At 36.9% G+C, this 15,571-nt stretch overlaps 1 protein-coding gene across 4 annotated transcripts in view; it reads right to left on the minus strand.

The window, feature by feature from the left end:
* Positions 1-15,571, minus strand: part of LOC141426402 (pseudouridylate synthase RPUSD2-like) — a 469,933-nt gene that overhangs the window by 89,232 nt on the left and 365,130 nt on the right. For all 4 annotated transcript variants that reach the window (XM_074085286.1, XM_074085288.1, XM_074085285.1 and 1 more), the window contains one exon: positions 6,035-6,309. In XM_074085286.1, coding sequence (XP_073941387.1) covers positions 6,035-6,214 — 180 coding nt within the window. In that variant the 5' untranslated portion in view covers positions 6,215-6,309. The remainder of the gene's footprint in view (positions 1-6,034; positions 6,310-15,571) is intronic.

The following is a 15,571-nucleotide window of genomic DNA, read 5'->3' on the forward strand; positions in this document are numbered from 1 at the left end:
CACTCTAGCCTTTACACATCCATGGATTTTAGCTAGGCGTTAGCTGGGTCTATGTGACATGGGTGGGTTTATGTAGGTAGTAGTGAAGGAGAGCGATTCTGCATAAAAACCTGTATGAATCGGACAGATGTAGCTAGCTGTCTTAAACATCTGCTAGCGGAAAAGCATGGTAAAAGGTTGTAGTTTATAATACTGACTTCGTAAAACAACGCTTAAATAAATCCATTAGGTATTTACATGCTTTTAAAAAAACTGTGTCTATTTACTATGTTGGAAGAAAATGAATAGGTACTACTAACGTTAAAATTAAAACAACATGGAACTAAAATATGCTCTAAAGTGTTAAAAATAACGCTATGTATCACCTTTAAACGTTATTAAAGGAATAGCGATGTAATTTGCAAAGTATTTAGCGTCCAGAAGCGTCAAAGATAATGAAGCACGTTTTTAATATCCGCTGGCAAATTGACGGGCATTAAGTCTAAGGTTTTAAGGCTTTCAATAAATTCGTTTATAAAATAAGTGAAATGGTAGTTGCACGTTTATTATTGATGTTTATCGTGCTACAATGTTAACAGAATTATAAGGTAGTACTTCAGGATGATTGCTGTCATGTCAACATCATCAACATATCAACCGAAAGACGTCCACTGCTGGACAAAAGCCTCCTCCAGAGAGGTCCACAGCAATTAGAGCTGAGGTACCCGTATCCAACGGGTCCCGCAATTTTTACCAGATCGCCGGTCCATAATCCAGGGGTCTTCGCACGCTACATCTTCGGGTTATAGTCATTTTACCAATGTTATCTTCATCTCGGCCTATTAACGTCCTACTGCTGGGTACAAGACTCCTCGCAGAATGAGACCTTGGGCTCTAGTTCGAAGCAGTGCGGATTGGAAACATCACCGCGCACTCAATTGCTACACCAGTTTGTGAAGATCCCCTCACGATGTTTTCCTTCACTTTCCTTCTTTAAGAAATGCGAGTCCGGGTTCGAGCCCACGATCCTCTGCTTGACAGGATCAAACTACTAGCCCACTGCGGCTTTTTAAGCAAAAATACTGCAGAATAACAAATAATATTAGTTTCTAATAGCTTATACGTAAGACTGTTCATTAACCTGAAAAGGGATGATTTCTCTATCAATACAGTAATTTATGGCCGCTAAATGACATTAAACTACCCACTGCGGTTACGTTAAACTTCAAGTGGGATCCTCCCGATTAACATTCAGGTGACGTCCCCGAGGGACTGAACGCATTAACATGGCCGTGTGAATACGGGTCTGTAGGGTTTATGATATCGATGAGCTGGGTATCGATATGTCCGACATTAGCCGTTGATCCTTTAGGTTACGTGGTTACCTGTACTCGGTGGTTTACCTTAGTGAAAGCGACTAAGTAGCTTCCATTCAATTCATTCTACATCCCTGTAATTTTCATTTTTAAGTTAAATGATTTGGGTAGTTTCGTTTGTTAAAAAAATATAACTACCTCGCCCGCTCGGGGTTCGCCTTTGTACATCTTTTGTATTTTATTATTTGGTAATTTCATGTGTTTTACAATACAATACAAAGACTCTTTATTGTACACCAGACATAGTAAGCGATACAGAAAACAGATACACATAGAAAAAATTACAAGGTGAGTAATAGGCGGCCTTATCGCTTAAGAGCGATCTCTTCCAGGCAACCTTTTTTACAGAAAGAAGGAAGGACTAGTTTACAACAGGTGGTGCATCAAAAGTAGATCAGAAAATTTAGACGTAACAGAAATACATCTACGAATACATACATAATTATATAGTACATAATATAATATACGTCCAAAATAAATATAGGCAGCAACAAATAAATAAATAAATTATCATAAAGCTAATAATTACAATATGACAGAATGATGTTTTAATGTACAATAAAGAGTTTACAATGCAATACAATATAATTCTATTTAGTCTGTCAGAAAATATTTGACGGTAAGTATTTTTCTTTATATCGAGAGTTGAGCCGTTAATTTTGGGAATTTTATAGAAATAATGTCTCATGGAAGTTTAAGTAATATTAATTGAGTTAGAAATTTTATTGCTTAATTGATAATTTTTATTGTTATAGTTAACATGTATATTTAGTTAATTTCATGTATTTAATGTACAGAACTGTTAATTTCATGTATTTAATGTACAAAAAAAATATTGAATTTATTTCTCTGACTACATTTATGGATTTAGTTTAGATCCTGGAAGTTCAATTCCATTGTCAGATCTAATAGTTTGCGTGAGCGAAGCAATAGTCAGATAACAAGCAACACCCGGTAATAACCAATACTATGACTGATTGACAACTCTTAAAAAAGTGAAACAAAGATGAAGAAAGATGCAATTCTTAATTGTTACAAATGTTAAAACAGAGTTCCAAAAAGTTTAATTATCAATCTAACGAAGATAATATCGATATCAAGACGCGTTAATACTTGAAGGACTATTGCATGCGCGTACGCCGACCAGATAATCTGATGACACGACTGGGCCACTATTAAATGCCTTACACAGCCCAGCTACACACAATTACGGTGTAGTCCAAGTTAAAAGATGCGGCGAAGGGATGAAGCGTTATTGAAAGTTGTTTTGTCACAGTGTCTCATGCGTTCGCGGTAAAGTTGGTTTATTAATACTCGTAGTTGATTGTTGACTTTCTTATACTAGTTGTCAGTACTACGGAGTAGGATGCTGGGATTCTAGTTTCTAGCTTTACTCGCTTTCCGCTAATCGTCAACGATGAAACAGTGGCCAAATCATCAGATAATATTAGAAAATTGATGTTGAAAACGCATTGTAAATCTCTCAAATAAAAGAAAATGTTGTGTTGTAGTATCAGATCGCAGCAAATGTGTAGCGTTTCTAATAATAATAATATACCCAATTTAATATGGCTTCCTGCCTGGCATTAGCTTGATAACTTTGGAAAACTGTCAGCTAGCACATCTTTAAATTGTAGCTATTAGAGATTGGTCTTCATACTGAACCAGTGAGATACACCTTTGGCCTCACCTGCACTTAACATCAGGTGAGATAGGGGTCAATCACGTTCAGTTATTATATGTAAAAAAAAAGCTGAAGAAAAACGTAAAAGTTAAGACATATGACAGTGGATGTAAAGAAGTTCGTAATCAATCGCAATGTCTCATGAAATGCGCCACACAAAATTACCTACAAGTCAAACAAGTCCCACAGACATTTAATAGCCTAACATGAGTCTAGTTAATAAAAAAAAGTTATAAATAACTAAGAAAGAAAACTATGCATTCTATAAACCTCAACTGTGGCCGCTGTCGCAAGACCATGTCCTTAGATAACATCGCTAATTACTAAGAAATGCAAATTATTTTTAATTATTTCACTATTTTTACCCGTACAGTAATAAGATGTATGTAATTAACATGCAGTCGGCTTGTTTTTAATAACTAGCCCTCTTGATGGCGGGAGTAAAGTTTTAGTTTATTTGCTTGTCGACTAATTACGTTGTCTTGTCCACTTTCATTACATGACAAATCACACTATTATTTTGATGACCGAATAGCCCAGTTTTAGAGAACCTGACTTCGAAACTTGAGGTCCCGCGTTCGATTACCGGTCGGGCTGATATTTGTGTGAATAATGCGAGTGTTTGATCTCGGGTCTCTAACATTTAATATTTATTTATCTGTATAACTAAATATGTATGTTTATCCGTTGCCTAGTACTTATAGCACAAGCTTTGCTTAGTTTGGGACTAGGTCAATTAAAAAATAAATAATTATCCCACGATATTTATTTATTTTACATAAAATCAGTCAATCGAAATAGTGTCAAGCAACTAGGAATCTCGACATAAAACTATACGTTTAATAGTTCTTAGATATATGTGTGCCCAAAGTTTCAAGTTTTTATAGAAGAATCAGGCCATATTTACTTAGTACCTATATATATATACCCTTGTAGAGCTAAAATAATAACACCAGCCGCATGCCAGTAAAGTTCAACTGAACAAATTAATTTAGCAACAATTAGAGCTACATACAGTACAATTAAGTTCCATTTGTGATTCCGTGGATTCGCTACTGGTAAGCCAGAATCGGGGTCACCATTTTTCCTCCCAAACGAACCTAATTTCTCCTTAATTTGGGCTTAACTCTATTTAATCAAGCTAAATCAAAATTCTGCACGCAATCCTGGATTTTCTTGTGGCCGGGGCTCATCTCACCGTAATTCGAGGTCGTGGTTACATTTTTTCCTGGAGCTGGATGCGAATAATTGAAATTTATTTGATCCGCGAAATATTTTGGCTAACCGCCGCCCGGGGGTTCCAAATGTCGGTACTTAATCAAACGTGTTTTATTTGAGTTTTGTTGGAAATTGAAAACGAAACGACCGGGTTATTGGGTGCTTAAGTTTAAATTTATTTGTTTGATGTAAAGTGCATTTTATAGCAATTTAACTATATCTTGAATGCGCAAGTCACTAATGTCGGATTATTTTTTTTGCAATTAGTCGAGTTTGCGACGTGTAGATACAGTATACTCATATCATAACTCTTTATGTTCCTTCGAACGCTTAAAAACAAATAAAATAGTTTTGTAGTGATTCTAGCTATTGCCAGCAACGTCATCAGAATCAATATGCTAATTCCGTAAGTATAGGCCGCAAAAGGTTCTTTTACATGTCACTTTTCTTCCACTACTAGCACTTGCGAAAAGACCGTCATTGCCAATAAAAATGCGCCGTGCGAAACTTCGTTTATCACTATCCTCCGGGAACTATGCAGAAGTTCAGGTTATGAATTGTGAGTTAAATTTCATCCAAATCTTGTGAACCGCTTTCGCGTCAACAAGTTTGCATTTGTGCATTTACAAGTAACATTATTTATTAACAGTTGAGTGTTAAGTAACATTTATAATATTAGTAGGATCACAGATGTTAGAGATATTTCATTTTTATTCAGAGGTTTTAGTAACTCCAATATTCAATAGATAAAAAACGAAACATTATATATCCGGATGTGAGAGCATAAAGTCGCTTAGCGACGGCCATCTTTGAATTGAATAAGTAGCTCCTTAACAGGCATCTTCCGTGTCATTCTTCCTTCGGATCTTACAATATTAATATCACTTGAACTGCTGTTGGGGCAGTAACGTTCCCCTATGACAATCAGCAAGTAGATCTACGAGGTCATAGAAAATTGCCATGACCTGTGTTTAATCAAACACCAGTTATTTTTTCCCGTTGGTAAGTTAGTGCCGCCACATATGAACACTCGCAATACTCTGGCATGGCAGATGTTTTGCCAGTTTAGTTATACCCCCAGAAGAAGCAAATATCAACTTATCAGTTGCATTGATGGAATTAATAAAAAAAATGTCCCATTAGAAACACTGGATCAAAGTTTCACTCAACTGAACTAGATGGCACTATTCAAGGCACCTTTAATTCCATTAAAATAAACTCTACAATTTTCTGGAGAAAAAGTCCACCTAATTAAATTAAATGAAAATGATGCGTGATTGTGATTACGACACAAATTTGTGAATAGGACAAAAAAATCCAATTAGTTTCATAAATGAAATTGACAATGGAACTAATGGGGTATCTACTCGTAGACCGAATGGACGACTACGAACACCCTGTCCAGAGTGTAATTTTTATCTTTAATCCATAATATATATTTTTAATTCCCTTCGCTTTCATTCATTCGCCAGCTTTCGCCAGCCTTCGCCAGCTTTCATTAAGTGTGTATAAATTTTGTTTTGAAAAAAATACTTTCTACCAAGTTTCTTGCAGCGCATTCTTCTTGGCAATAATGGGCTTTCCGAAAGCGCTGGTAGTATAAAAAAGGCAAGAAATAGAGGCCTTTGCGACCTACTTGCAGTACAAACGTTTTAATTTTGACGATGTTGCAGAAAACGACATTGGCTTGTTTTATGCGTTCGTAGAAACGTACAGAGTTTTCAGATAAGTTTGAATGTAGTGAATCGAAAGAAAACCTTGTTATGACTTGTTTTACCTTCCGCCCCGGTTGTTGCTGATGCGGCAGTTGCGGCGGCGCGATGAGCCGCAGCGGCGGCGGCGCCGGCGGCAGCGCGGCCAGCAGCGGCGGCACCAGCGGCACCATGCCGCCCATGGGCAGCACAGCGTACTTCTGCATGCCCATGGTCCACGGCACGAACCAGCCGCCGGCTTGCATGCCGCCCGCCCCCCCGTACCACGCCAGGGCGAATCACCGTATCATACGCGCTGACACTACACTACACCAGCCCGTTTGCATCGGGTGCACTTTACCTGCGGACAAGGAGGGGTAAAGTCAGAATTATTGGTACAGCTAATATTTTACTAATACTAGCTGTTGCCGGGGACTCCGTCCGCGTAGAAGTATAAATAATAGTTTACGTCCTATTCTCAGACCTACCGAATATACATAGAAAAAAAAACATAAAAATCGGTGAAGCCGTTTCGGAGGAGTTTTGTTACAAACACTGTGACACGAGAATTTTATTAAGATGTATTACCGATCCAGATAAGCGTTTAGAGACTAAGTAGTGTGCAATAACAGCCCAAAAAGATCGAGGCCCGTGTTAGAGCTAGTTACACAGTAGCGTCATGATTCTGAGAGAGCAATCTTTCGATTTCGGTGGAGAGCCTTGGGGGCGGCCCATATCATGCAGTGGACGTCTTTCGGCTGATGATGATGATGAATCTATCTATCTTTATTGAGATTTGGTCAATTTCTAAAGCTTAGCCGAAAAAAAATATAAAAATAGTACCTATACGTGTACAATTTGACACTGGATTTTAGGCAGAACTTCGTCCTTATTTTAAGCTACGCACGCACTATGCGGTTAGCCGCGCGGTTTTAGTGTGCCGTCCCTCTTTAAAAGATCACTTGAGAAAGAGACGGTGTGCTCAAAGTGCGTAGGTAGCCTTTACGTCTGATCAGTTAGTCCTGGCACATACAATGTAAAGCAAACCACTCTGGCGATCCTAAAAATCAGTGCGACAAATGCAAAGCTAGGTCATTTACATTCTCACGAGTATGTGATCAATTTTGAAATTTCCTACAGAGAAAGGGTCACAGATTCACAGTATTGTAAGTCACATTAAGTTATTTTTCGTAATAAAAAAAAGATATAAAATTTCTTCAGATATCATAAAGGCCACAATAATGCATTATCTTCGGTCGACTGCCGCATTTGTTTGTAAAACAAAGGAGATAGCTAAGACACTTCCATAATCTCACTAAAGCACCCAAAATACATGACCACTGGACGGTTTAACAAAGTATTAAAATAAATATTATTTCGTAACCGTCCTCACTATCGTCCCATCAATCTATCCCGAAATAACGCCTTAACAGCGACGGAATCTTAAACACTGACATTTGCTGTAACAGCGCGTGTGGGTGAACCAAGCACGAGCGGGCGGCGAGAATGTGCCGCCTTATAATGTTAGTCCAAGAGCTGATAGATGTTTTAGACTATAATTTTTTGTCGTCTCAACATGAACTTTTTAATTAGCTGAAGTGTACGGCTTGACTGATCGTTAATTTTTGAATACATAAGCATTAAAAATTAAGTTCCACACATTAAACCCTAAACAAAATGTCGAGGTAGTTTTGAACAATAACTGTCGAATTTAAGTACCACGTATTCGTAATCGTGTACTTTGTAGTTGTTTAGTAACTGTTTTCTGCATGTTTTCAAGGAATTAGGTTTGTCTTAAAAAGAAAAAAAAAATATTGTCATGATTGAAAAAAAAAAAAGAATATTGTCATGATTGGTTTTTTGGAGTCTTTTTGTATTTTTTATTTCAACTCCAAATTTGTTACTTTTACGGGTATCCCGTGAAACCGTATATTGATATTGTCATCATTCCTTTCGTTTGTTGTTTAACTTACCTACTTTGTTTACTTTGTGCATAATATTTTTCTAATAAGTGTAGTCATATCAGTGAAAACTTTACTGGCTCATGATTTACCTGCATGTATACTAGCTTCATGTATGATTGTATTGCTGTTTGTTTTCCTCAATAAAGAAAATAAAATAAAATAAAATAAATAATAAAAATAAATATACTTCAATTTAAAACCAGTTTAATTTTGCAACCAAAAAATGTTTAAATCTTATTTAGTAATAATTAAAAAAAAACAGTTGTAAATGTTCGATTTATTTGCACATAATAATTATAAAATACCTAATTGGTACACACTTTTTAATTACCTACCAAGAAAGGTGGGCAATTAAACAATGACTATAAATGTCCTTTTAATAATAATAATAATAATAATAATAAAAACTTTATTTTACCAACAACAACAAAACATTTGTCCTTGTAAGTTAAATGCATTTTATGTGATATTTTTTATGACGCCATAATTTTTATTCGCAAATTGCTTTAACTCATAACTTAGTAATTAAAAAAAAAGTTAACGATCCAGCTTACAATAAACAGTGGGTCAGCTAAAAAAAAGCAACCTATTCTTAACCCGATCGCTAACGCCCGAAGCTTGTCACGCGACATGTCCGCATCGAGTAAAACGACGTCGAATCTTCGAATAGATCAAAGACGATTGCGATGTTGCGTATTTATTGGAGCGTAAAACTGAAAGAAAACACTCGGGGTTATTATGTTGCCGTCCTGTGACCGGTCGCTTGGAACCGTGAAATTGAATGTGGCGTTAATTAGCTAGAATTTATATTTGGACTTTGTTTTTTGGAAGTCAAGCGAGCGTTAAGGGATCGACCCCTTTCTGATGTCGGTTGACAATGAATTCGGACTGATATGGTTTGAATTTTAAAGGATGAAGAAGGATGACAAGCAAGACTTGTGATTTGGGCAGGTTAATTCCAATTTTGATAGTGATGGTTGTTGTATTGACAGCAATCGATGGACAGGATTTTATGCAGCTAGATCTATTATTAGTAGTGTCCAATCTAATGTAGTATCTGCAACTAAAAACGAATTACGGTTTTTGTTTTAGTTTCGGCCGAAACGAAAAACGAAAGCGAAATTTGATTGGTACTTCCCTATACTCTTGCAAATCATTTTTAAATTGCTCATTTTGTATTTATGTTCATAGAAGTGACAAAAAGTATAACTAATATTAATTGAATAACAATTTAGCTTTGACAATTTAGTAAATCCAGTCCGCTACTTCTCGTTTCGTTTTGATGGACTTCTGAAACCGAAACTTAACCTTTTCGCCGCCACGTCAAATACAAAAGACATCACCCATACGCCAGGCTTCTATAATGCAATGCCTAAAATTGAACCTAAGCACTATTGAACGAAGGTTGCTTTTGCATTGAAGTAATGAACGTTTACATAGGTCGTTGGCGTGGAACCTGCGGTGCGTATATATTGGCGTCAAAAAGGTTAAAAAAAGTGGACGGTCGCACTACTTGAAGATAGTTGAAGTGTCCTCAGGAAAATATAAAAAAAATGTTTTTTTTTATTATTCATCAAAATTATGTCCTTTGCTGTATGTAGGTACTTTTCCGAGCGCCATTTTTTTTAACTCAGATATCTTTCTAAATTGAATCAATATTATTGGATGTTATAATATAAGTCAGTTTCATTAAGTTTACTAAAAAACAGACCGGGTTATTCTAAGTCCCTACCTATTTAGTCAAGTTCTAATTTTAATTGTTAAAAATCTTGGACGTAATTCAAGATCTCAATCATTTGTAACCGGCTTAAAAATAATCAGTTGTGTAAAAGAGTTTTGTTACAAGTTTGTGCGCCATGTCAGTGCCCAGTTAAGGGGGAAGGACAAGCTGTCGTGGCAGTGGCACTCGTATCTAGTTGTTTGATTTATTGTTGAGAATGAAACGCGAAGAATGGAGATATAAATTAATAACTAAAATATTTTAATTTTAATGTCATTGTTAGGTATATTATAAATTTGTCACAGAAAATATCTTGCGACGATTTCGTTTTTGGAGAAAATCACGACTATTTAATTTAAGCAACCGTTAACTGAACAGTTATAATATTTTTTTTTTGTTGCTCCATTATTGCACAAAAGGTTCACAGACGCGTGTCTCAAGCGGATGGCACTCGCGCTAGCACTGGTCCCAACCGGTCCGAGATATCGTGTCCGTGAGCAGTGTCTATGTGTGCGTTGCTCGAGCGCACTTGTATGGAGATTGATTTCTGAACTATCTGTGCACACACACACACACTTTCATTTTTCTTTTCTTAAACGCCTCTTTATGCAGTAGGTACCTACGGCGCAGCGTTACTAGCGTGTACTTCACTCGTAGATAGTATTTATTCATTATTATGTCCAGTCTTGAAATTGAAACCTTTAAAACAACGTGTTTTTTCGACAGATGTCTCAGTTCACTGATAGAAACTACTTAATTTTAAATAGACTATATAATAGTATAAACATTAAGAACAACTCAAAATTGACTTACAGCTTGCCCATAAAGAGTAGAAATTAAAAAGTTGCAACACTGTAGTGTCATCCCTTTCAAACCAGGGAGCAAAAAAAGGGAGGACACTACAGTGTTGCCACTTTTTAATTTCTACTCTTTATGGGCAAGCTGTATTTGCACAACCTGTAGTTGTATAAAGATAAAATGATGAATGAATATATATTTCAATGTTTGGTTGAGGAACAATATTTTGCTAAATGACTAACATATACCTAGTGCTATCCACGAAGACGCGTGATTTTGTGAAAGTTAGACATTAATGACGTTGTATTAAGAATCACGGCCCGCGTCATCGTGAATGACTCTACCTATACCTACCTTACTAACATAACAACACTACCTCAAAACAAATGATGTCGCACCCAGTTTTACCACGAATAAATAACAAAGTTTTTTACCTGTATTCGGAGATAAGAATGACCGAAAAGCGAAGAAAAGCCAATCTAAAATTATCAAACTCACGGATTATCACGCCAGCTGCCCAGTTTGAAGAACAAAACTTCCATAACAAGGCCTTGGCTACATTAATCCTATTTCTGACTCATGCAAAAGTTTTAATGTAAACTTTAAAAGGCGTGGTGCACATTAGCGACATTGGGCCCGCGTAGCTGTTTACCATAAGAAAGGCCCCTGATTCTGAAAAAGCTTTCCGTGTGCACCGCCCTTTTGAGGGGCGGCTTTTTAAGGTTCAGACTCTACAGCGTAAGTTTTGACGTAGCGAAATGTCACAATTTGTATGGGAAAACTGGAAAGACGTCCAGCGGCATGTTAAGCTGCGTTACCACCAATATTATGCGAGGATGTGTTGTAAGGAATGTGTCTTTCACTAACCAATAGAAACGCTTCTTTTATACATCCCCGAAGAGCACATCACTAGTGGAAAAAGCTGAGCGAAGCGAGGCGAGGTAAATGAAGCGTTATCATTGGTAACCTAAAAACATATTCCTCGCAACACATCCTCGCACATTATTGGTGGAAACGTTGCTTTATGCGTGTAAGATAATTATTTGTTTACATTTTTTTTAACCATTAGTGTTGCCAGTGTTACGGTACAGTACAGTGTTGTTAGATTAATGAGGGCTAAAAGACAGGCGAAATATCGATTCATTCCTGTTTGGTCATATTCCTAATTGGTCATATTCCTGATTCGACACCTTCCTAACTGATCATAGTCCTAAATCTTCATATTCCTGATTTTTCATATCATTGTACAGTCAAATTAAATTACGAACACGTGCTTACAGTCGGTTAAGTTAAGGTTATTTTTTTATGACCACCCAGAACCGATGTAATAAGTGCCCCGAATGGGTTCTGGATGGTCATAAAAAAATAACCATAACCTAACAGAGGATTTAAATATAATAATTAATTTTGTGCAGGAGAATGTACATGGTATGACGAGTCAGGAATATGACGAATCAGGAATATAACGAGTTAGGAATATGACCAGTTAGGAAAGTGTCGAATTACGAAACTGACGAATTTTAGGAATATGACGAATCAGGAACAAATCGAAATATCGCTAGATGGCGTTAGTGTCATGAGGTTTTTGTCTTGCGATTGGCTCATTTAGTTATTAGCCAATTGCGAGCAAGACCGTAACGTCGAAAAAACCTCAGGATACTAACGCCATCTAGCGATTTTTCGCTTGTCTTTTAGCCCTCGATGACACGACGGCTTCTCGTACAAACGGCGATAATGTTTATCGATTCGGAGACATGCAAAAAACTGTTAGCTCAATGAATTACTATGGTTTGCAGCGTAAACCGATTCGTCACATAGGTACCAAGCATGGTATGATGAAATCGAACTTACCGAACGAACTGTCATTTATTCCCAATCAAATTAACAAAATAAGCCCCATTCAACAGACCACATATCGCGAAACCTTCTGTTCCCTAAGCGCTTGCGCCACAGCACGGTCTTTTACCTCGATTAGATTAGGCGAGCATTTGAATAACATCGCGAATGGGGAACCGCACAAAAGAAATTAGGGTACGAGTAGGGTTGCCATTTGAAAATTTGAAAACTTCTCAAAAAGTACGCACAGGGTTCCGTACAAATTTGTAGGTATTTATGTACGTTAAAATGTACGCTGTGTCATTTTAAATCGTTACTGATATAGACAGACAGAGGTAATACATTAAGATTTTCAGACTTTTCTTGTTTGGAAATTTTGGAAACGCTTTAATGTCTATATCTTTTGACCATGTTGAGTTAAAAGTTTGATTATTTCGCTGCTTCAATGGGTAGCAGACTTGAGAACCTATTTTTGACGACCGGATGGCCAAGTGGTTAGAGAACCTGACTACGAAGCTTGAGGTCCCGGGTTCGATTCCTGGCCGGTAGCGTAGTATCCATAGTACAAGCTTTGCTTAGTTTGGGACTAGGTCAATTGGTGTCAAGTGTCTCACCCATGACATATTTTTTATATTTGATATTTATTTCAGTTATATAATACCTCCACCCGTTTTTGAGTAAAATCGCCTAGACAGACAGACAACAAAGTGGTGCTATAAGGATTTCTTGGCAGTAAAATCGTGTGTAGTTCATTTTGATCACCGTAACCGCTAATCCACTTCAGCTGCTGACGGTACTTATCCGGCAGACCCTAAAAACTCAATACATCTTAATTTAAATCTGAATTCAATAAAATTCAGAGAGGTGGCAACCCTAATAAGGGGTTTTGTACACGGCTGCTTATATTTTAAGTAAGCATAATGAGTGAAGATTTTGTAATGGGGTATTTGGAGGTAACGGAGTGGACGCGTGGGGACCATCCATTTGTATGGGTTTTGTTTTGACTGATAATTAAATTTTTAGATGAATCTAATATGTTGAAACTGAATCACGTACTAGGGTGGAACCTTAGTGCTACTAATGCCATGTTGATTTTCTATACCATTGCCAAAGAAATCATAGCGAAATTGATTCAGAAAAGGTTCCACTCTGGTGCGGGATTCAGTTTTTTTGAATGTAGGTAAGTACTAAGCCACTTTTTCTGAAGAAAATATTTGTTATATTTATAGTGGATTTGGAACTTTGCATACCAATTGATTGGCTTTGTTTTTTTTTTAGGGTTCCGTATTTCAAATGGAACCATCCTATTTAAGAGCTTGTCATAGTGAGCCATAGTCATTGCTAAATTTTTGCCAAAAGCTTCTACATCTTCGGCAGATCTCCCACTGCTGGGCACAGACTTTCTTTCAAGTTCACACGCAAACCCAGAGCGAATTGGGAACTTCACACAGGTACACTGAATAGCTTAGCAGGTCTATTTATAAACGAATTCACGGATGAATACGACTATGTTTGTGACACATTAAATGAAAGAGACGATGCAGAAGTCTTATCTATAATGGTCCCATTGTTTGTCGAGTGCCCAAAGAGAGCGAAAACATTCGTGATTTAATATTGGACCCACAATATAAGGACGAGGGCAGCACAAGAAGGCTGTTGACACAGATATACACAGCTGTTCAACGAAACATCGAGTAAAGACGATTTAAAGAAAAAATATGTATTTGTTCATATTTTTAACCCCCGACGCAAGAAGGTGTTATAAGTTTGGCCGCTATGTGTGTCTGTCTATCTGTTTGTCTGTGACACCGTAGCTCTTAAACAGGTGGATCGATTTGAATGCGGTTTTTTTATTTGAAATCAGATTTTTTAGCGATGCTTCTTAGACATGTTTCATCAAAATCGGTTCAGTCGTTTTTGAGATATTGAACTTTGAAGTGACAAAGTCGGGGGTTTTCATACTTTTAGTCAATTAAGTTATATATATTATCCTGAACTGACTTAAAATAAATTTGGTATGAAAAAGTGTTAGGCCCACCAGACGAAGAGTATTCGAAATTTTACTAATAACTCACGTCTTAAATCGAGTTTAGCTCGACATGTTTCGGGCTAATTCATAGTCCTTCTTCTCCTTTCCTAGGAGCAACGCGACTCGGCGGCTGCCACAACACGCACGCTGGGCGCCACCGCTCTGCTCGCGTTACTCAACCGACAAAATCGAAAAAAAAAAACGGAATCCATTTAAGACGTGAATTATCCGTTACAATATAATTTAATATGATTGGTTTCACGATAGTTATATAGATACTCGTAAATGAACAAATCGTGAAAGACATTTACCTTTCCCTCCCTCTTTTGACCCTCCCCTCCCTTTTCAGCAATAGTAAGCAAACTTCTAATGTTTGACGCATGCAAAGACACGGGCAAAGGCTAGTTTAAAATAAAATACCGGCCACGCCTTTGAATCGTTAACAAAAACCAAATGACGGGCGAAGTCCTTATTGACAGACAATTACTATGACAATAGGGATTTATTCGGTCATTGGTCATCATGATACCCTCCCACGTGTAGATCGGACCCCGACAGATACCGAAACCGTAAAAAAGTCCATCCATTTGAGAGCTACGATGTCACAGATAGATGGACAGCTATTGGCGTCAAACTTATAACAGATCTCTTTTGTGTTGGGGGTTAAAAACAAACTAATTATTTTTATTTATAACTAGCCGTTACCCGCGACTCCGTCTGCGCAGAACTCTTTTATCTCTATCCCGCGGGAACTATTTATTTGTCCGGGACTCAAACTATCTGTATGTATACCGAATTTCATTTAAATCGGTTCAGTGTTTTGGACGTGATGAAGTAACAAACAAACAGACTTACAAACTTTCGCATATAATTAGTGACTACAATTATTAATGTTACTGATATTGTTTTTTAATTATTCTTTTCTATTTTGATTTTGTATTATTGCCACAACTTTAATTAATTCTAAGATACCAATTTATTGTTTTGGAAACTCTCTCTCTCTTAAAAATGCTGCGCCCTTCCGGGTTTCATAATGTTAGTGCTGTATTGTACTTTTGACATGTGAATTGCATTTAATAAATAAATAAAATAAATAAATAATAATAATATCATTTATTTCAAATAACTTGGATTTATAGTATAAACTTTAAAATAAATACTATAGAACAGTCTCATTCCGCGTCTATCTGTATGTCGGTATGTCCTCTAGTTCCGCCTAACAACGAAATCAATTTTGAGGCAATTTTCACGAACGGTTATTTTCTCAGCGAAAGTT

This window comes from Choristoneura fumiferana, chromosome 3, assembly GCF_025370935.1.
Source record: "Choristoneura fumiferana chromosome 3, NRCan_CFum_1, whole genome shotgun sequence".
NCBI lineage: Eukaryota > Metazoa > Arthropoda > Insecta > Lepidoptera > Tortricidae > Choristoneura > Choristoneura fumiferana.